Source organism: Dendropsophus ebraccatus, chromosome 11 (genome assembly GCF_027789765.1).
Source record: "Dendropsophus ebraccatus isolate aDenEbr1 chromosome 11, aDenEbr1.pat, whole genome shotgun sequence".
Classification (NCBI taxonomy): Eukaryota; Metazoa; Chordata; class Amphibia; order Anura; family Hylidae; genus Dendropsophus; species Dendropsophus ebraccatus.
Window position 1 is genome coordinate 43,590,304 of NC_091464.1, and position 21,902 is coordinate 43,612,205.

The following is a 21,902-nucleotide window of genomic DNA, read 5'->3' on the forward strand; positions in this document are numbered from 1 at the left end:
GTTTTATACAGATATTTTATTGAATATGCCACATCTAACCTTCTGAATGACACAGAGAACTGCACATGGAGGAAAGGGGGGGGAAAGAGAACTGCACATAGAGGAAAGGGAGGGGGAAAGTATCACATTAAGACCAAAAACAAAAAAAACACTAGAGCAATTCCATGAAAAACCAGATGGTCATATATAACAACTAGGAGCAGAATAAAATAGTTACCAGTCGATGTGCCCTAATTGGGACCAAACAGATAAAGTAAAAAAGTACAGTAATGGCATCCCCACAGGCGAAAGTAGAAAAAGTTTATGCCAGCATGGCAACTTACATAGCGACATTTCAACATTTACGGTGAAGGTTGAAAGGTCACTATGTAAGTAGCCATGCTAGAATAAAATCTGCTTCCGTCTGTGGGGGTTAGGTTTTGGACAGCATCACTTTATAAATCTGTAAAGATCCATGTAAAAATGTTGGTAGTGTTTGCCACCCCTATAATATAATATTTTGTATCATTAGTCTGAGGTCACTTTTCTCAGTCCCTCTCTAGAATATCATGACGCCAATGTGATCACCAAATGACACTAGAAATCACTGTTTGTTTACAAACAGTGCAGATAAATAAGCACTTACCCTCTAGGACCTTTTCCTTTTCACATACAGTATTCCAGATAGTTCAGCTTATTACCTCATGTAGCCCGAGATCGCGGCTATTAGCAGGCATGGTCCGATCGCCGTGCCCGCTAGTTAGATAATCGGAGGCAGCTGTCAAAGATGACACCTGCCTCCGAGTACCGGAATCAGCCGTTCCATGGTGTCTAGTGGGGAAGATCGCTCCTCAGGGATGTTGTCCCGGAGGAGCGATCTCCGTTACTGAAGCCGGGGGTTGACTGCTCCAAGATGGCACCGTCCCCGACTCGGCACTCGTTTGTTTTCGGCTGCAGCAGCCCAAAGCAAACGAGTGCCTATCTCATTGATCTTTGCTGTATAACTATACAGCAAAGATCTCAATGAGAGATCAAAGTGTATATACTAGAAGTGTTGTTGTCAATAAAAAGCCCCCTCCCCTAATAAAAGTCTGAATCACCCCCCTTTTCCCCGGTTATAAATAAAAGTAAATAAATAAATAAATAAGCATGTTTGCTATCGCCGCGTGCGTAATCACCCGTACTTTTAATTAATCACATTCCTGATCCTGAAACTGCGTAAGCGCAAAAATATCCCAAAGTGCAAAATTGCGCATTTTTGGTCGCATCAAATCCAGAATTTTTTTTTATAAAAAGCGATCAAAAAGTTGCATATGCGCAATCAAGGTACCGATAGAAAGAACACATCATGGCGCAAAAAAATTACACCTCACTCAGCCCCATAGACCAAAGGATAAAAGCGTTATGAGCATGGGAATGGAGCGATTTTAAGGAACGTATATTTGTTAACAATGGTTTGAATTTTTTACAGGCCATCAGATAAAAGAAAAGTTATACATGTTACATATAGTTTTAATCCTAATGACTTGAGGAATATATAAAACATGTCAGTTTTTCCATAGGACACACGGTGTAAAAACACAATCCCCCCAAAGAAAAAAAAATGTTTTGTTTTTTTTTCAATTTTACTGCGCATATAATTTTTTCCTGGTTTCGCACCATATTTTATGCAAAACTTCACCCTTTCATTGCAAAGTACAATTAGTGTTGCAAAAAATAAGGGCTAATGTGGGTCTGTAGGTGTAAAAATGCAAGTGCTATGGCCTTTTAAGCACAAGGAGGAAGCAACAAAAACGAAAATTAGCCTGGTCCCAAAGGTTAAGAGCAGAGTGGTGATCAGTAACCTAGACAATGGGCTATCAACAATGGGAGAACTGTCTTTTATTCTTTCACACAAGTGTCAAGGTGGCAGAGCCTAGCTGCTCAAATGGCAACATTTGACACACCTCCTTGCTTGTCCTATCCTCCAATACTCCCCATGATTGACAAACAGCTCTGTACATCAGTTAGTGGCTGAGATGTGAGGGCAAGCAAGGAGGCTGTAGTACTTGAGCAGTTTGGTTCTGCATCCTTGAAATCTGAGAAATAAAATGTGATTTTATAAGTTTAATCACTACCATCAGCTCCAGGAAAGCTACAGTTTGCATTTATACCCTAAAATTCCTCTTAAATTCTCAGTTAGATTAAAGTATGAAACTGTTCCATAATGATGAACTGACCGGCATGGTTTATGGTGAGTTTAATGTGTTTACAGTTGTCTGCAATGTACAGCTAAATGGAAATCTTACATTTTCTATGGTAAAACGCCTCAGTTTATTAGAACACTTATGTTAGCATTTCCCTCATGTATTTTAGCAGTCAGCAACTCTTTCCATTATATAAAAGTCTCTTTACTAAGTTCTGTTCATTGACCTTGTCTTGAGCCCCTGACAAGATTTTCTGAAACTTTATCACAGAGTTTGAACAAGTTTGAATGTACTTACTAGACTGAAAATTGTGAAACATATTGCAACGCTTGTTACAATAAGCACCATATGGCTATGTTCACACAACGTCAAAAAAAAGAGAAAAGTCAGACGCCTTTTCTATTTAAAAAGACATCCGTTATTGCTGCAATGTAATTGAACAATGGTATAATGGACACAGTGTATACAATTATGGACGCAGACATCAAAATAATGATCATGACAATTACTTTTGGATGTCTTTTGCAAACAGCGGATGTTATTTTTTAGTTGTTCACATAGAGTTTTTCTTTTTCCACTATCCTATCACCGTTTTTACTGTTAAATTCAATGAACTTTCAATTAAAGACACATCCAAAGGGCAATCAGTCCACCTAAATTAGAATAATGTACCAACAGCCGTCATTGCACTGACGGGTGGCCAAATGGCAAAATGACGGGTGTAATTTTTTCTTTTCAAAAACATAACTCCTGTGCCATTTTATATAAATATTCCTCAAAGCAGATGATTTATGACACAAAATAGGCTAATAAACATGAGCTAAAATAATGTATATAATGTAGTAGTAATAATAAAAAAAATAATAAAGAGGATGTTATAATGAGACAATTTTTTATAAAAAAAAAAAAAACACTTGAAAATATGTTACATTCTCAGTAGAGTTGAATTATGAAGAACTTAAGCACTGCTGGTCCTGGCTTTAACAAATGCGAAAATACCATATCACTTATCCATGCACGATAATGCAAACCATTAACATTTTTTTTTTTAGCTTAAGACATCAAGTACCTCTTGCAGTTCATGTTAATACTAATTAAATAACCTGTATAATATGAAGGAAATCTTCAATACACAACCTGTTGGGGGTACATGAGGGCTGCATTTAAAAAATACTGCCCTAGGCAACCTCCTCAGAAACCTAGAGGGCTAATCGAGTAAAAAGATTACTTATGTAATTCTGCAAAAGAGCTAATTATTCAGATTTTCTGTTTCTGTATGATTACAGTGTAATATATTCACACTTGACTTTTTCTCAGATTTTTTTTCCCTTAATCAAAAATTTAATTTACTGAGACGAGTAACGACACTAGTCAGAAGGCAGGATATACAGTAGCCTAGCACAACAAAGAAGAAAACGCAGATTCATGATCATTAGATCATGTATTTTCCATGATCTCAAATAGACGCTCCATATTAATAAATATCATTTACAGCTTTCATCTTCTAGAACAAAAACTCTGCTATGGAGCATGCATGCTGCTGCAAAGTGAAAAAGTCTATATGCAGAAGAGAATCGCAGTAAGAGACTGGATGAGACTGAATACATGGAGGACACTGAGGGAGCGTTCGAAAGTGAAAAACAAAGTTTTTGCCAATTTTCAAAACAAACTTTTGCTACTGCACATTCACTGCAAATCCAGTTTGTACTAGCATCAGCAGTCAAATATATACTGTATAATGCCTGGCATCAATGGAGTCCATAATCAGTGAAAAATACCTACAGCAGAACATTGAATTTGAGCTCTACTCTATAAAAAGCACCTTATCAGTAAATGATTTTAGGATATAAAAGAATATGTTTATTCTTAGAAGGAAGCATCCTCCGCTCTGGCACTGCACTCACTACGGCTGGATCTCTAAAAGCCAGGAGCTCTCTTTTTCTGCCAGATGAATATTTACCATTGTGAGTTATTGGGGGAAAGGAAAGGTTGTGCACCCCAGTGCAACGGACTTACTAATTTGCATAAATATAATAAAGGATCTTGGGAATGGTGCGGGGGTATGGAAAAAGAAAAGCACCATTGGATTCATTGCTACTGCGTTGATCAGACAATGCTTCAAACTTTTATTGCCCAAGGTTAATGATAGATTTGCTTTAAAGCAAATGTACCGCTAAGTACATTGCTTGCTTTCCTTATAAACAGACCGGCACCAGTGCCGCAGGATGCTGGTGTCACAGATCTTTTTTTTTAACTGCTGTTCCTTCACACCGGCTCGTCATGAAGTACTGGGGGCTGGCCCCCCCTGTAAAGGGGTTTTTGTCACACTGGGGGCCAATGAGCCTGCCCCCAATGCTTCATGCTTGGCCAGTGCTCAAGAATAGACTGGACTCGAGAACCCGGCAGCAGTTCAAAAAAGGGACCACAGCACTGGAATCCAAGCGCCGGCACAAGTCTGTTCATGTAAAAGCCACAAAGTAATGTACATTTGCTTTAAAGGGGTTATCCAGTGCTACAAAAACATGGCAACTTTCTTTCAGAGACAACATGACTCTTGTCTCTAGTTCAGCTGCGGTTTGCAATTAAGCTCTTTTCACTTCAATGGAACTGAGCAGCAAAACCCTCCCAAGCTGGAGACAAGAGCGGGGCTGTCTCTGGAAGAAAGTGGCCATGTTTTTGTAGCGCTGAATAACCCCTTTAACAAAAAATCCCCAGTCATGTTAAAACACTTAAGTAAGCCAAGCGTTAACAAAAAGGAAAGCTGTCTCCAAAATGTGACACCAGAGAGGCACTTTACATATCCTTCTTCCAAGAGAAAGCACAATAAGTGTACATTATATATGTTAGTCTGTTGTGAGCCCTTAGGAATATCATCATCATCCACATGTCATGGTCAGGTTGAGGACTGTAAACATATATATGTAAATAAATACTTTCAGTGGTCCCTAAGCTACTTTTTTTTCCCTGGGCATTATTTTTTAACTCCAATGCAAAATATACCCACTTCCTAATTTAGCTTATTTTCCGTCTTACTTGATGAAGATTTAGGATCCACTTTTTAAGAGGTTGTTTTACCAAAGATAACCTTATTACAGCTAATTTTACCAGGGGAACTGTAGAATTACATATTGATCATACTGATAAGTGTTCATCCATGTAATATATGGATGCTTAATTCTTACAGACTGTCCATGAGGGCTCATAGAGGGGAGTCCCGTCGCCTCTAATGTTCATATATTCTAATAGAGTGCATAGATAGGGGTTTTCATAATGAGACAACCCTTTTAATGATGGAATAAGAGAGTGAAATATATTGCTGAGATGCATGAAGGTTCATGCACTTGTTTATGCTAGGAAAAATAGCAATCATAGCAGTGAATTATATTTTGAACAATTTTCATCACCTCCCGGTGACATACACTTGGAAAAAAAATTACCATGAAGTTCATCTGATTCAATGTATATGTAGGAAATGGATTGAATTTAGCATGGAGTTAATCTATCTTCCTTTTTCTTAGTCTGCCTTCATTTTAAGCTAAATCATGGTCTTCAACACAATGTTCAGGATGAGAGACAATACAGCTATGAATACACCAGCAATTCAGCCTCATAGGCTCTTAAATAATTGATATAAAAACTTATGTTGTGGGTATTTCTATTCACATCTCTCCAGGTGAGAAAACTACTTTACAGCTTTCATTTTGCTACGCTGTTTGAAGCTACGTCCCTGCGTGGAATTGTCACTGACCTACTCAAGAGACGTCCCTGGTCCAGGAAATATCGCTTTTTAAATTTCCTGAAATTCAGCTGATATAAGTTTTCTGAGCTGGAAAATGTACGGCTGTGGCAAAATGATACATTGTTTTCTCATTTCAAATTTCCTGTGTCTTGAACACGCCAGTGGACTGATTGGCATAAACTTATTGTACACTGTTCAAAAGTAGGGGGGAAAAAACTAAACTATTCTATTAAAAGATGGAATGGAGATGGTAAAATGATAAACAGTAAATGCAGCTAAAAAGTGTGTGTGTATATATATATATATATATATATATATATATATATACACAATGTGTGTTACTTTGTGTTTTTTTTGTACTTATCAGCTGCTCCGTGTCCTGCAGGAAGTGATGTTTTCTTTCCAGTACGATATGATGATCTCTGCTGTCACCTCTGCCTGTGAAAGGAACTCTCCAGAACAGTAGCAAATCCCCATAGAAAACCTCTTCTGCTTTAGACAGTTCCTGTCACAGACAGAGGTGGCAGCAGAGAGCACTGTGTCAGACTGGAAAGAAAACACCACTTCCTAAGGATATACTATCCATTTAACCTCTTACTCACCAAGGGCATATATTTACACCCTCACAGGCTGGGAATTAACGCAATTGGGCATAAATGTCTGCCCTCCCTGGATTAAGGGGTTATTTACTATGACCTTCCCTGAGTTATCTCACACTATGGTTGGAATCTCCCATTAATGCTTAGAATTAAACAAAAATGAAATTACAATGTGACCAGTAGGGCTTTTTTTGTTTGTTTCAACTTTACTGTGTTGTCTAAGTCATCATACACACAACAATGTCATGTACTCAAACCCTATATGGTGGCACATGGAGTCACTGCAGGCCTGTCTCATGTACCAGTAGGCACTCTGAAAGGCACCTTTATCCCCTAAAAGTAATGCTTATATGTCATTCAATTATTTTTATTAATGCAGAAAATTCTGTAGACATATCAGAGACAATGAATACTAATGAAAATGTAACAAACTTTAAGTTGACATTTTCAATGACATAGGGCGTGTTAAATGTCAATTTAAAGTTTGCTGCATCAAGATATTTAAGACATTAAATGTCAAGTTAAATTGTACAATATCTGTATAAATAAACATAAATTTCTATAAAAATGGCAACATTACATTACGGTGTTTGAAAAAAATAGATCATAATATTAAACATAAGCCATATGCCCTACCAGTGTCGCACTGGGCTACTAAGGGCCGACCAATAGAGTTGACCCTAGGCCCATCCAACAATAACCCGACATGAAAATATTACCTAATCTCTTTTAAGTTGCACATAAATGCAAAGTCTTACCACCACTGACTTAATAGGCATGGTGTTTTTCTTACTTTCTTAGGTCCTAGTGGTACAGTTATGTCAAGTTGAGGTAAAAAGTTATCCACTTAAGGTTGCAGCCATTTCTACATTGTTCCTACTATTAGCCATGACAATTTTATTTTTCTGTTGATAGACCTATTTGGGGCTTGTTTTTTGGAGGAACAGTAGTACTTTGGAGTGGCATCATTCATTTTACCAAATAATGTATTGTGGAACCATCAGCCATAGGAACACAGTGAGAAGACACAAGTGGGGCTTACTCTAGCTCAGGGGGCCCACTGGGAGAGTCACCTTTATCCGTGTAGGCCAGTGTGCCACATATCACATATTATAGGATTTGTTACTCTTAGGCTTTGTTCCCACTACATGATCATTGTGGGGGAAAGCGGACGCCTTTTAACATTGACACAAATAATGATCGTAATTATTATTTGTGGCTGTCAATATTATGAGATGGTTGCCTTCCTCTGCTATGATCCCATAGTGGGAACATAGCGTAAGGCAGATTTACTATTTCTAGGAGAGTTTCAAATACAAATGCATAAAGCCAATGTAGTTGAAGCATTTCCTTAATATTTCCCATTCCCTTGGAATTAACTCTGGGATTCAGCTAAAAAAGCTGCATCAAAATGCAATGTCATTAAAAAACAAAACAAAACAAAAAAAACTATATATGTCATACAATTTGAATGAATAAGAGAAAAAAAAATATTGCAGTAACCTGGTGTGAACTGTACTTTTTTTTTTTACTTCTATGTGCCACACCCGCTTGCTTCTCAGCTTTCTGGCAATGTGGGAGTTAAACTGATTACTGGGAGACTTGATTAATTCAGCTGAGTAGGTCTTTAGACTGACTGGTTTCTCTGCCTATCTGGAACCTGGAGGATCTGAGCGTCGGTCCAATAGGGATCCGGATCGGGCTCTTGTTCAGCATAAAAGGAAGCTAAGGCAGAGTCCCAGCGTTGGCAAATTAGGTTCATACCCTGATCCCAGCTCCCCCCCTGTCTATTTCTGTGATCCCGTACCTAATCCCTTTGCTTGGTAGACTTTGTTACCTGACCTCTTGCTTGACTTTTTGATTGTTACCTGATTTTGTACTGCGCTGCCCGTTTGGTTCTGACCTTGCTTGTTTGACTATCCTATATTGTGTTTGTTTGTCTGTCTTGTTCTGTGTGCATGTATCCAGTACAGGGAACGTCTTTGAGGTTGTCCATGGCCGCCTAGGGCCCTTTGAGGCAAGGAGGTAGGGACAGTTGGTGGGTTCGTTATTAGGGCTCACTGTCGTGTCGTGTCCCTGCCTCCCCATCCTGACATATATTAAATACTGGAGATTAGTTTATCTTGAAATGTAACCTAATCCATACTAACTATACTATATCTATCTATCTATCTATCTATCTATCTGTTTGTTTTTTTTTCATCAAAGAATTCATTAAAAATTTGTTAGATATGCTAGCCATTCTTTTAAATGCCACACCAAAGTAATAGCATTGTACACATACAGACACAAACAGACTGTCATGTCCGCACAACCCTAAGGTGATCATTTCTCTGCTAACTGGGGCCTACACCTAAAGCACTTTTGCCGGAAGGGGAGTTACATTCGCTATGTATTAATTTACTGTATCATATGCATATTCTTTTCCTCTACTCCAAGTATGTTCCTCTTCACAGATGGCTGCACAAAGCCACTGTCCTCATGAGATAATAGACTAGCTTATAAATCTAAAAATGTCAATCATTATGACACTGCAGGCATGAGGGAATCATACCCAAAGCCAATCTCATAAATCTCAATTCATCTATGGCAATAGTTTGTCAAGGAGAGGAAGCAATATAATTTTTAGGCTTAAATTACCTATTTTTGTGATCATAAATTCTTTCTATTGTGATGATCATGTGTGGTGGGATGCTCCCATTATCTTGCAGTTATCTGATTCTCCCAATACATACCTTCTTATTATAGGGGATGGTAATTCACAAACTAGTTATTCATTATACATGGATGTGGTTACACTGGGAAATTTATCTAAACCAGTGCAAAGAGGTTGTTTAGAGCAGTGATTTTCAACCTTTTTTGAGCCGCGGCACACTTTTTATACTTAAAAAATCCCGGGCACACCACCAACCAAAATGGCACAAAATGACACTAAAAAAGTACATATTATACATATAGTTAATAATATAGATTCTAAATGTATTTATACTCACTCAGTGTGAAACCTGGGCCTGTTTTCTTCTCCCCCCTGTGCTTCTCTCCTGTGCTTCTCTCCACCATACTTCTCACCTGTGCTTCTCTCCACCATACTTCTCCCCCTGCTTCTCTCCTGTGCTTCTCTCCCCCATGCTTCTCTCCTGTGCTTTTCTCCCCCATGCTTCTCTCCTGTGCTTCTCTCCACCATACTTCTCTCCCCCATGCTTCTCTCCTGTGCTTCTCTCCACCATACTTCTCTCCCCCATGCTTCTCTCCTGTGCTTCTCTCCACCATACTTCTCTCCCCCCTGCTTCTCTCCACCAAACTTCTCTCCCCCCCGCTTCTCTCCGCTGTTTCTCTCCCCCATCCCCATGTTTCTCTCCCCCCTGCTTCTCTCCCTGTTTCTCCCCCATCCCCAGGTTTCTCTTCCCCATTGTTTTCTCCTGTTTCATAGGGGCACCATAGTTAGGTGAACTTTCTCCGCGGCACACCCGACCATGTGTCGCGGCACACTAGTGTGCCACGGCACACTGGTTGAAAATCACTGGTTTAGAGGCCCTTGAGGAAATGGACACTTAATACATTGCTATATTGATAGTTTAGATAAATCTCCCATACCATTGAATTTAGGTCCCAAGTATGAATTCGGGGTTATCTGCATGCAATAACATAATTGTGTCTGCTTGGTTTCAGGGGGGATATGGACAAACCATTCTGGAAACTGATGGGCTGCACTGAATAATTGCAGCAATGCCTTTTGGCCCTGAATTAAGTCAGGACCTTCCTCAGGCTAAAATGCGTTGTTTGAATAAACTGTTTTTCATTTTTGTTCCAAGATTGCATAGTGTGTTGGTGATAAGGGACAAGCGCTCACTCCAATGCATTGCTACACCTGATTTCTACACCTGCGCCTGACTCACTTGAAGGGTATCCCTGTCCTAGATGGCCTCTGAGACAGGTCTCTCTGTTTTCTAAATTGCTTCATTCCTCATTTTGGCTATGAATGGCCTGAAGCTGGCAGCAGTCTTATTTAAGCAATTGATAGAGCTGTGCCTATTGTTTGCACAACTCATCCAGGTGAGCGTATACTTGTTCACCTTATCTGCACTCCCTTTGTTTTACAATTATTACGGCACCAGAAGGTGCCACTTCTCACCGCTCTCTTTACTTGTACTTGTTGTGATAAATGTCCCTCATTGGATCTTTGTATAAGGGTTTTGCTACATGATACTTTCTATCCCATCTCCCCTCTCAGTACAGAATACAGCCTTCACTTTTTGTCATACTATAGTCTATGCATGAGCTTTGGACCACAGACTATAATTTCAAAGTACTGTTACTTAGACAATATACATGTCCTGCAAAAAAGTTGGCTCTTTAGAAAAGTTGGCTATTAGAGGTAGCTTCCCTGTGTGTCAATGCTCGACTTTGAAAAGAAAGATGACTAGGAATTATTAGCCAAAGCAGAATCTCCTCCAAAAGGAAGAGGACTCATATACTAACTTATGGTTAGAAACAGGTATTTGCATTGCCTGTACAATAGATTTTGCTTCTTAGAATGGAGGCATGCTTTATTTTTGGGTGGACAGGGCACAATAATAGCAACTTCCTTTCAAGTAACAATGGGAAAAGGATCATTTGCATTTTTCCTGGAAGTAGGAATGGGCAAATGTTATTGGTTTTTCTTTTTCTTTTGCATTTCAAATAAATAAATACATATCATTAACACCTTTTATGCATTGTCCGAAGGCAATTTCTAGAATAAATTCAAATGTGTGATTATGTGTGTGATAATATCATTTTAAGAATAAAATAAATAAGCTTGTTGCCTAATTATTTACATAGCCCCATGTTATTATTTATAATCAACATCCTCACAGCTGCACAAATTTCAATGTTATAAACAATAGACAAAAAGACAATATAACTGAGGTGCATGTCTATCATGTTTATATGTGCCAGTATTGTTATATTTATCAGGTGAAATAGTTTAAATTGCCTCTAGCTGTAGACTCCATTTCAACAAAAGTTAATGGATCTTAAGAAGGATAGAGATAGGAAATCCTGTGCATAAAAGAGAACCTCCAGGCTTCCTACCTCAAGCACAAGTTTCCTACTGTAAAGTTTGTACAAGGATGGTTAATGATGTGTAAATATAACTAACATCTCCGCTTCTTGAGAATCGGAAGTATTTTTGTAAATCAGGAGGATGTTTCATAAAAGCAATTTAATAATACTGAAAACACAAGGTTGTGGTTAACAGCATTGGGAAAACAAACAAGGATGGCTGTATATAAGAATGCCTTCAGGGAAAAGGAAAGAATACAGAGCTGAGGAAATGAGAATGTAAAGAGTTTGTGCCTTTTGTGATCATATAAACAAATGTTCAATCTACAATGTTTTCACACTAAGCCTTGCATGGTAATGAATGTAGGGTGGGGGATCCTCGATTCATGCTTATGACGTACACCTATGCCACTCAGTGGCATCCATTTTACTTAGCTTCCCATACTGTGTAGTGTTGTTTGTTTTACTAAGCACACTTTTCTATTCCATACAGCAAACACAAACATACAATGTACCATCCAAAGAAAAGGACAAAGTGACGCTCTTTTGGCCTCGGCCAGCCCACCAGCAATAGGATGGACATGGTAGGTGGTCTATGGCATCTGCTCCCCCACTCATCAAACCCCAACATACAATGTTCCATCCAAAAAAAAAAAAAAAAAAAAAAGGCCAAGGTGACACTGTTTTGGCTTCTGCCAGCCTACCAGCAATAGGGTGGACATGGTAGGTGGTCTATGGCAGCTGCTTGCCGCTCCACTGGCCTTGATACTGTAGATACTGGTGTTGAGCAAGCACAAAAACACTTAAATGCTCGTTACTCGAGTTGAGCATTTTTAAAGTAATGAACCCCATTGCATTTTTTATTCAAATTTTTGTATATTTTGACCCTTGAAAAGGTGTGTAAACCAAATATACAAAAATATATATAAAAAAATTGTTTCCATGCTGTAAAACAAAGCTGACCAGAAAGCTTACCAGAAATCCAGGTCTAGTCTCCTGAAGGCAGATTTTCTGACTTGTGCTGGTTGTAAAAAAGACACTAAACACAGGAATTCCGGCCAATACAGAGAGTCACAGCTCAATGTGACCACCAATCACATGACTGCCTTCTCTGTGAGTGCTCAGATGGCCTGGGAAACACTGGACTTCGTGTTTTCTGACTCTTTGAGAAAAAAAGAACAGTCAGAAAACAGGAAGTGACGTGTTTTCCATGATAACTACAATAAATAAATAAATACATAAATAATGAATGTAAATTGCAAACTTGCTTTATATGACATCAATTGTTAATTTATAACGACAGTGACACTTTAAAGAAACCTGTTGCATTTTTTCATCCTAATATTTGTGTACTTTGTTTACGCATCCTTTCAAGGGATGAGCGCTACAAAAATTAGAACAAAAAAAAAAAAACAATATCTGACTGCAGCAAGATATAATTGATGATTGTCCGTTAGTTATTGAAGGTGTATGGCCAACTTTACCCTAGCACCACAAGGTGCTAAGTCGAGCATCAAGCTCAATCACTATGCTTAACCAAGTAGGTACAGTAGCTGGGAACATCCATTGAGCACCAACCTCTATGACTTGTTGTACCGCTTCTGTCAGATTTTAAAAATGGGATTTCTCTGAATCACCCAAATACTGCATTTCAGAGTAAATTATAGTTTTCCATGTTACTACACAGTGTCATTCTACAACACAGAACAACTGTCAGTTAATTTCATTAAAATTGTATTGCGATGTGAATGACTTCTCAGTTTACTTATATGCTACCATGTGTAAAACGCTGAGCAATCATATACTATAAAAAATATACTTTGTGATATTAAATATATAATACATGACAGCTAACTTTCACTGATATGCTTGTAGTGGTATAAGTCTATTTTATATTAGCTAGGCTCTGTTCTTGTAAAAGGTGAATATTATGCCCCATCATGGCACAGTGACTGGCACTGTGAGACACTATGACTGGGCATTAACTTTCTTGTCAGTTTGCACTGCATTTGTGAGGACACTACAGGGCCTCAAATGTAGGGCTCCTATAATTGGTAATACTTTAGGTCACTATTTCAGGGCCATTGTTTCTGTAATTATTTGTAAACACTATTTGGGTTACTGGGAGTAGGCTTTTGGGGTTTCAGAATAGGCTCCCCTTCCCACAGTATGTATACTTTGCTGGGTGCACTGTGCTGAAAAAAATGTAAAGGGCTGCAAAGCTAAACCAGCACTTTGTTGCTTAAATTTTTAGGGTCAGGAAGGGGCTAGCAGTCAATTTTTTATGATGAGAGATTACTTTACTGATCAATTGTGGGCTACTGCCAAAGGATATATAGGAGAGTATGCCAATTTCCCCATAAAAAAAAAAAAAAAAAGGACCGCCACAATGAATGATACATAATTTTTTAATCATGAGTGTGCAATACTCATTGAAAACTTTATGATTAGAATTAGAGATGAGCAAATCACTCGGAAATTCATTTTGCGAAGTTCGCGAATATTTGTGAGAATTCACAAATTTTCACAAACCGTATACAAATGAATCTCATTAAAACAGGCATACTATAGAAGCTACAATAGTGGGACTAATACAAAGTAGCAATTCTTTCAACAGCTGTTGCTGTGACAGTGTCAAAAATTTAAAAATGTAAATTTTTTTAAAAAATGTCAATCAGCCTGTCAATCATTGAATTTCCACCATAGGCAGTAGTGGACGGCGGTGGATCAGTGGCATAATATCAATTTTCTCCCAGGACAGCAATGGACATTGGTAAATGAGCACCCAGTGAGGTATTAAGATGAACACTGCGTTCACTGTGGCTCCCTATAATGCACACCTAGCACCCAGTGTACAACAGTCACCCAGTAAAAATGATATACTGGACAATGGCTTCACTGCTCTCACAGAAAACCACCCACAATCCACCCTCCTCTCTGTCCCTTTCTCTCCCTGCTGCAACCTACTCTCCCCTATATACAGCCGACTGGCCGCCCGCCTCCAGAAAGCCAATCACCTTATATAAATGGTGGTTGCTAGGGGGGTTGCTGACATCACAGTGGGGTTTGCAGCTGATTGGATGGACACAAGACACTATGGATAATCCCTTGCTCCCACCAAAAGACAGTCCTGTGAGCTAACGTGTGGCCGCCATTGCCGCCATGTTTAGCGAATTTGATAAATAAATCACTGTGAATTTGCTTCGCTGAAGGAAGTGAATTGGCTTTGCCAGATTAGCTTTGCTCATCTCTAATAATAATCAAATGATAAATTTACTTCCCCTTTGCTATATAAATTTCTTTTTTTGTAAGAATACACTATGCAAATAGGGAGAAAATATTATGCAAAAATATACTTTGATATGCAGTTCCATCACCAGAGAATGCTGCATGATTAGCAGATGGTGATATGCATCTTAATAAGAAAGCCACTGAGTGCATCAAATGCCTAGAAAAAAACAAAAAAAAACTTGTTATAAAATTGGTTACATGAACGGGACCTGGTGTGAAAAACAGCCTAGTTTGCATGAAATGATTTTGAAACTATGGCTCTTGCGAAGGATCCTGCACAATGTAGAATTCAGAAGAAAGGTTCTGATTGATCAAACAGCAAGGTTTTTTTTATGGATTATGCATGTAACTATTAATGAACAGCATAGAATAGCAGAATACTCAACAATCAAGGCTTGAAGAATATACCATATGAATAAATAGCAATTCCTTTGATGTGATGAGATTGTTCCGATAATAACACTCAGGGCTGTTGGGAATTTCTTATTTTCTGCCATTGCTTTGCAAATATGTTGACAGGGTGACAGGTAATCTACATGGTATTAAAAGCACATCTGTTATTAGGCTAAAGAGCCTTATTAAATGGGGTTGTCTCAGCATTTTTTATTTCTTTTTAATGTACTCAGACAGATGATAAATGTAACAAAAAGTGATACCATCCTTGCTCCATTGCCACCAATGCACAGCAGTTCCTGTGTTTGGGAATGGGACCAGACATAGCCCGCTAAATCGGCAATCACAACAATGTCCCACCTTGACCAATGATTGGCTGAGCTGACAATTCTTTGTGCTAACCCTGAAGTCAGAAAGTCTGTGCGCTAGGATCGTAGCTCCATGACAGCAGTGATGGTGGGGGAGTGAAGTAGGGGAATAGAATTTTAAAGTTTACCACCTGCCTTAATACAGGTAAAGTACGGCTCCCGGACGTGCTTTACACTGTGGTGTTTGGTGAATGTGCCCACATTCCAAGTGATGTTCATCCGGTGAACATGTCAGACAGTGGCCGCTGTTCTTACAGCATCTGAACATGGCCTAAAAGCTGTGCTCCCACTTTGGGAACATGGTGGGGTAAGGCATCCATCTTGTTAAACAGATGGCCGCTAATAATGACCATGATCCGGCTGCAATCACACGCATGGTTTGTAAGGTAGCCTATGATGTGCAGATGTAGTCCTCTCCAGTGAGCAGCAATGCAGACAGCATCACTGCTCGACCAACACTTTCACTGAGCTGGGTGCAGAGTTTAGAGCTCTGATAACTAATCTATAAATGTAACGGACTATGCACCCATGTAATCATCACAAGTGGAACAGATTCCTTTCCCCTGGAGAAAAACAACAAAGGTTCCTCTTCAATGACTACAAGCAGAGATCATAAAAATATGAAGCTGACATTTTATTGAAAAACTGTATGCCGTTCCATCATACAAGTAATGTGCTTTATTTGCTGAAACAAAGTCTAGCTTAGCAAGCAATACGTGCTTAATAATCAGATCATTTATTTCAGGCCGACTGATTAAGTGATAGTTTGTTCCTTAGGTTCAGGGGCATGCAATTAAAAATAGATATCTAATTTATATTGCAATTTCATGTAAGAGAAACCATGGCACCGCAGCTTATGTTTCAACAGCCTAGCAGTATTACAGATTGCTAGCAAAACAATTGTACTAATAGCCAGACAGTTGTGTACTGTTATCTTGAAATCCCACTGTGGTTGTTACTGAAGTTGCGTCTTTGCAACCTATTAAATCAACCTATCCATGGGCACCCAATAACCCGGTGGAAAAAGAAAAAATCTCCTTTTGGCCTCCATCACGCTGATAAACATTGATATACAGTACTCATTAGGTGTATGGATTTTTTTTTTTTTGTTATACTGGGGGACTAGACAATGCATTGCCATGAACACATTATTTTATTTTTGCAGTCTACACAGCAAAGCTGAAAAATGTCAGCTTTTTGTGAATGCTCTAGAAGCCAATGTGAAAACCAGACTATTTTAATAACTTTATATGAGTAATCACAAAAAAAAAAAAAAACTACAAAAAAAGGTACATTGTGAAAATGTTACTTAAGGCATACCTTTCATTTCACATGTCACAGAAACATGTTAAAAGATTTGATCAGTCATTGTATCATTGTTAAGTCCAGCACAGGAAAACAAGCAGAGATGAGCACACTTCACATCCCCTCTCTCAACCATCTTGACCCTGCATCCATATAGACATAATGGAAGAGTGGGACTGAGGTTGCCGAGAGCCAGGGAGTAAAATGTGCTACCAAATGATGTCTCTTTCTCCTGATCGGTGTGGATATTAGCATCAAGACCCTGACCGATCAAATCTCTACGACATATCAAAAGTTTATTTAACTCCTAACGATGCAGTGACGTAGGTATCATAATATGCCTGTTGCTTTATTACTATTTTTAATTCTAGGCAGGTGGTTTAGGCAGATATGGGCAGTGCCTTTTCCAATCCTATAACTATGAAAGGCATTTTAAAGAATTCTACAAGGAATTATAAAAAAAAGATATGCAAGTCTCTGACCTACATTTTAATAATATAGAAATTAATTAAATCAACCCCTTAAAAATGTAGCCACTTGACTGCCCTTCTATCTGGGCCATTATATAACTAACTACATATATGCTTCATACATTAAGAGCCCAGTATTCAGCTTGCTTGATTGTTAATGCAAACTACATACAACAACGATGGGTTTGCACTGAAAAACCACTTAGAGTGAAGACTTTTAATGTGATGCCATTATCACTTAATCATACATCATATAGCAAAATAATTCACTTACTTTAGTAGAACAAAAATCTAAGCACAAATCTGAGGAGAGGTTGAGGAATGATGCAGGGAATATATGAGTCCCATTTTCTGGCGGTCTAAAGCATCCTCGATAGGTGGAATTCCTTCCTGTAAGAAAAATGAAAATGAGAATGTGACAAAGCAATGTTAACCTGTTACGGCGGTTTCAAAGGATCTGTGGAGGCAGGTCCTGGACACTATTAGCTTCAAGGGGTTGTCTGGGGAGCAGAAGTCATCTAAATCCTTCTGCTCCTTAAAGCTGAAAAATTTTCTCTCCCTTCCCTCCTGATACGCGTGGGGACGGAGTTTATGTGCAATCATCACTTGAGGGGAAACACACCTACACAAGATGTTCAATAGCTTCAGAGGGTCGTCGCAAAGTTGGAGGCAATGTGCAGCTATTCAACATTGCATGTGGGCATAGCTTCACCAGTACGGGATGATTGCGACTTAGCCCTGCCTACTGGCTACTAACAGAAGTCAAAGAATCCAGTACACACATGAGTATGAGCCCAATGCGGTCATGAGAAGAGTCTTGCTGTGCCGCTTTATGCCTCCTCCTGCCACTGTCTGCAGTGATTTATGGGATGATTTACATCTGCAGCCATCAGCCATCAATACCACCTGACAGGCTAAGCAGGAGGTTGGAAGAAGCTGGGGGATTGTTCCCCCTTATGGATCTTAGTGGGGTTTCCAAAACTAATATACATGCTGAAAAAATTACCCCACAGAGATGGTAACTGCCTGGCCAATCGATTTTTGGGGAGATAAGCTGCTACCCTGACCTGTCTAGTGGCAGTTTATCCCGCCTCTCTCAATTTAGAGCAAAAGAATGTTTGGTCAAGCTAAACATTTATGTATATGGGGGATATGATGAGACAGATGGCCTCCAAAGTATTGTCCAGAAACACAGACGCAATAGGTGAATTACAAGGAAGCTGACAGTTGTTTCGTGCTCGCTGAAATACAATATGTGCAGCAAGAAATAGTGGTGTGGCACATTAATGCAACTAATAGGGTGCCTTCACACTTCTTTTTTTTTTTTGGGGGGGGGGAGATTTTCTGGTCTCCAAAAAAACTGCCAATACGGTATGTTTTTTTTTTTCTTCATGTGTTTGTGTGTTTTTTTCTGTTGCTTATGTGTGAATAATCTTTTTAGTGCTTTAGTGTTTTTTTTTTTGTGCGCACCAAGATGTCTGAACTTCCTTTTCCTCTGCCATCACATGACATAGTTTCTAGACCAAAAGGATACAAAAATGGCAGAAAGCAGACCCATACACACAGCAACTGCATTTTTGTGATGATAAGAACATTGCCTTTGAAGTCTATGGGAGAACGCCACAGCTTGCAAAAAATAAAACGCCACTACCTCAGCATGGCGCTTATTTGAAAAACTGCTGAAGAGCCTCAAAAACATGAAGAAGGAGAGAAAAACACCACACACAAAAGATATCATGGCCCACATTTATCAAAGAGTGTAAAAGAGACACTGGTGTAAACTACCCACAGCAACCAATCACAGCTCCATTTTGCCAGAGCTGAAAGATGAGCTGTGATTCGTTGCTATGGGCAGTTTACATCAGTGTATATTTTACACCCTTTGATAAATCTTCCCTCGTCTGTAAGACATATCATAAACTTCCACTAACTTCCAGTTAACATCTGGCCGCTGGAGGTTTTGCAAAAATAATAAAAAAACATGACATTTTTATTGCTTTTATTAAAGATTTTAAGGCAGTGTTAAGCAAGCATAATTTAAGTTGCAATAGTGTCTAGTATTGCATCTCACCCTCAGGTTCAGTGGTTACACGGCTCAAGCAGTGATTGGCTGAGCTGGTGTTCTTGCCTGGTTGACATATCATCGCAACTTGGAAAAAGCAGTGCTGGGGAAATCGGGAATGGTATGTCTTATATTTGAAGAAAAGATGTGGTTCCTAGACAAAGTCTTAAAAATTTTTTTTGTATTGCTTTGAATTTATTGACTGACCCCCTTACACACAATTAGTGATGAGCAAATAGTGAAATATTCGATATTCGTACGAATATCTCCCGAATATTTGATTGAATATTTGATCCCATTAAAGTCTATGGGAACAAGTATTCGATTATTGAAAAACATCTATTCGACCACTTGGAGGTAAAAAACGGAAGCTGGGGGATTTTAACGCATATCGAATATTTATTGAATATTCGGCGAACTATTCGATAATATTCGATAGATCGAATACCTTACTATTCGATTGAATATCTATTTGATCGAACAGTATTCGCTCATCACTACACACAATGTAATATGATTAAATAAAACGTGTTTTAGTACTCCTGTGTCTAAATACTTTTTCATAAACTGAGTAATTTGCCTACAAACTCTCTAATAATCCTGACACTTGTGATCAGGGTAAATAGATCTGCAGTAAATAATCTTAAGTGATGTTTTGCAGCCAGCCATGACTCAGTGTCGTGAGACAATGTGAAGACGTCATAGAGAGCCAGGAGCTTCCTACATGTTTCCATCCTGGTAACAATGTCCTAAGGGAGACGTGTGATATTTAAAAATGAAATAAACAAAATAGGTCTCCGTTCAGATGGAATCTACCTCATATGTGTTTTTCTCTCAGGTGAAGGGCCAGTCTGATTAGCAATTACAACAAGCCTTATATTGTGATATTTCATTACAGGTTCAAATGTCATACACTGACAAAATAAGCAGAAAAATAAATGCTGATTCCCCTCACCCTACCTTTTCTATTGATTTTTCTACTGATCTGCATTGAAGCAGAAAAATTGGTACTTGAAAGAATAAATTAACTATTTCAGCTCCAATATTGTGCTATTGCATGTATATAGTTACATAGTTACATAGTTAATACGGTTGAAAAAAGACACATGTCCATCAAGTTCAACCAAGGAGGGGATGGATACAGGGAAGGGGGAGGGGTGATAGGTTCTATACATATGCATTTATATTATTTTGGTCTAAGAACTTGTCTAGCCCTGTTTTGAAGCCCTCTACTGTTTTTGCTGTGACCAGATCCTGTGGTAGACTGTTCCACAGATTCACAGTTCTCATGGTAAAGAAGGCTTGTCGCCTCCGGAGATTGAACCTTTTTTTCTCTAGGCGGAGGCAGTGCCCCCTTGTCCTTTGAGGGGGTTTTACCTGGAAGATCTTTTCCCCATATGTCTTGTAGGGGCCATTTATATATTTAAATAAATTAATCATATCTCCCCTTAAACGTCTCTTCTCCAGACTAAACAAATGTAATTCTTTTAATCTCTCCTCATAACTAAGATGCTCCATTCCCCTTATTAGTTTAGTTGCCCGTCTTTGTACCCTCTCCAGCTCTAGAACATCTTTTTTATGAATCGGATTCCAAAACTGGACGGCATACTCCAGATGAGGCCGCACCAAAGCTTTATAGAGCGGTAATATTATATCCCTGTCCCGTGAGTCCATGCCTGTTTTAATGCATGACAATATCCTGCTGGCCTTAGAAGCAGCTGACTGACATTGTGTGCTGTTCTGTAGTCTATTATCTACAAGTACACCCAGATCCTTCTCTATCAGTGACTCTCCCAGAGTAACTCCCCCCAGGACATATGATGCATGCAGGTTATTAGTACCCAGGTGCATAACTTTACATTTATCCACATTAAACCTCATTTGCCAAGTGGACGCCCAAACACTCAGTGTGTCTAAGTCATCCTGTAACATCTGCACATCTTCCATAGACTGTACTGTACTACAAAGCTTGGTGTCATCTGCAAAGATAGAAACATTGCTGTTAACTCCATTCTCAATATCATTAATAAACAAGTTAAACAGAAGAGGGCCCAGTACTGACCCTTGGGGTACACCACTTATTACCGGGGACCATTCGGAGTAGGAATCATTGACCACCACTCTCTGGGTACGATTATTAAGCCAGTTTTCAATCCAGTTACACATTAAATTTTCCAAACCGATAGAATTTAACTTACCCATCAGACGTCCATGAGGAACTGTGTCAAACGCTTTTGCAAAATCCAGGTACACGATATCCACAGCCACGCCGCCATCCAGGATTCTACTTACCTCTTCATAGAAACATATTAGGTTGGTTTGACAGCTTCTGTCCTTAGTAAAGCCATGCTGGTTATCACTTATAATACTATTAGCCACTACATATTCCTGGATGTAGTCCCTTATAAGCCCCTCAAATAGTTTCCCCACAATGGACGTTAAGCTTACGGGTCTATAGTTACCTGGG

The 21,902-nt window shown here is 39.0% G+C and overlaps 1 protein-coding gene across 2 annotated transcripts in view; it reads right to left on the reverse strand.

The window, feature by feature from the left end:
• Positions 1-21,902, reverse strand: part of WSCD1 (WSC domain containing 1) — a 169,221-nt gene that overhangs the window by 42,794 nt on the left and 104,525 nt on the right. For both annotated transcript variants that reach the window (XM_069945059.1, XM_069945060.1), the window contains one exon: positions 17,648-17,763. In XM_069945059.1, the coding sequence (XP_069801160.1) occupies positions 17,648-17,763 (116 nt within the window). The remainder of the gene's footprint in view (positions 1-17,647; positions 17,764-21,902) is intronic.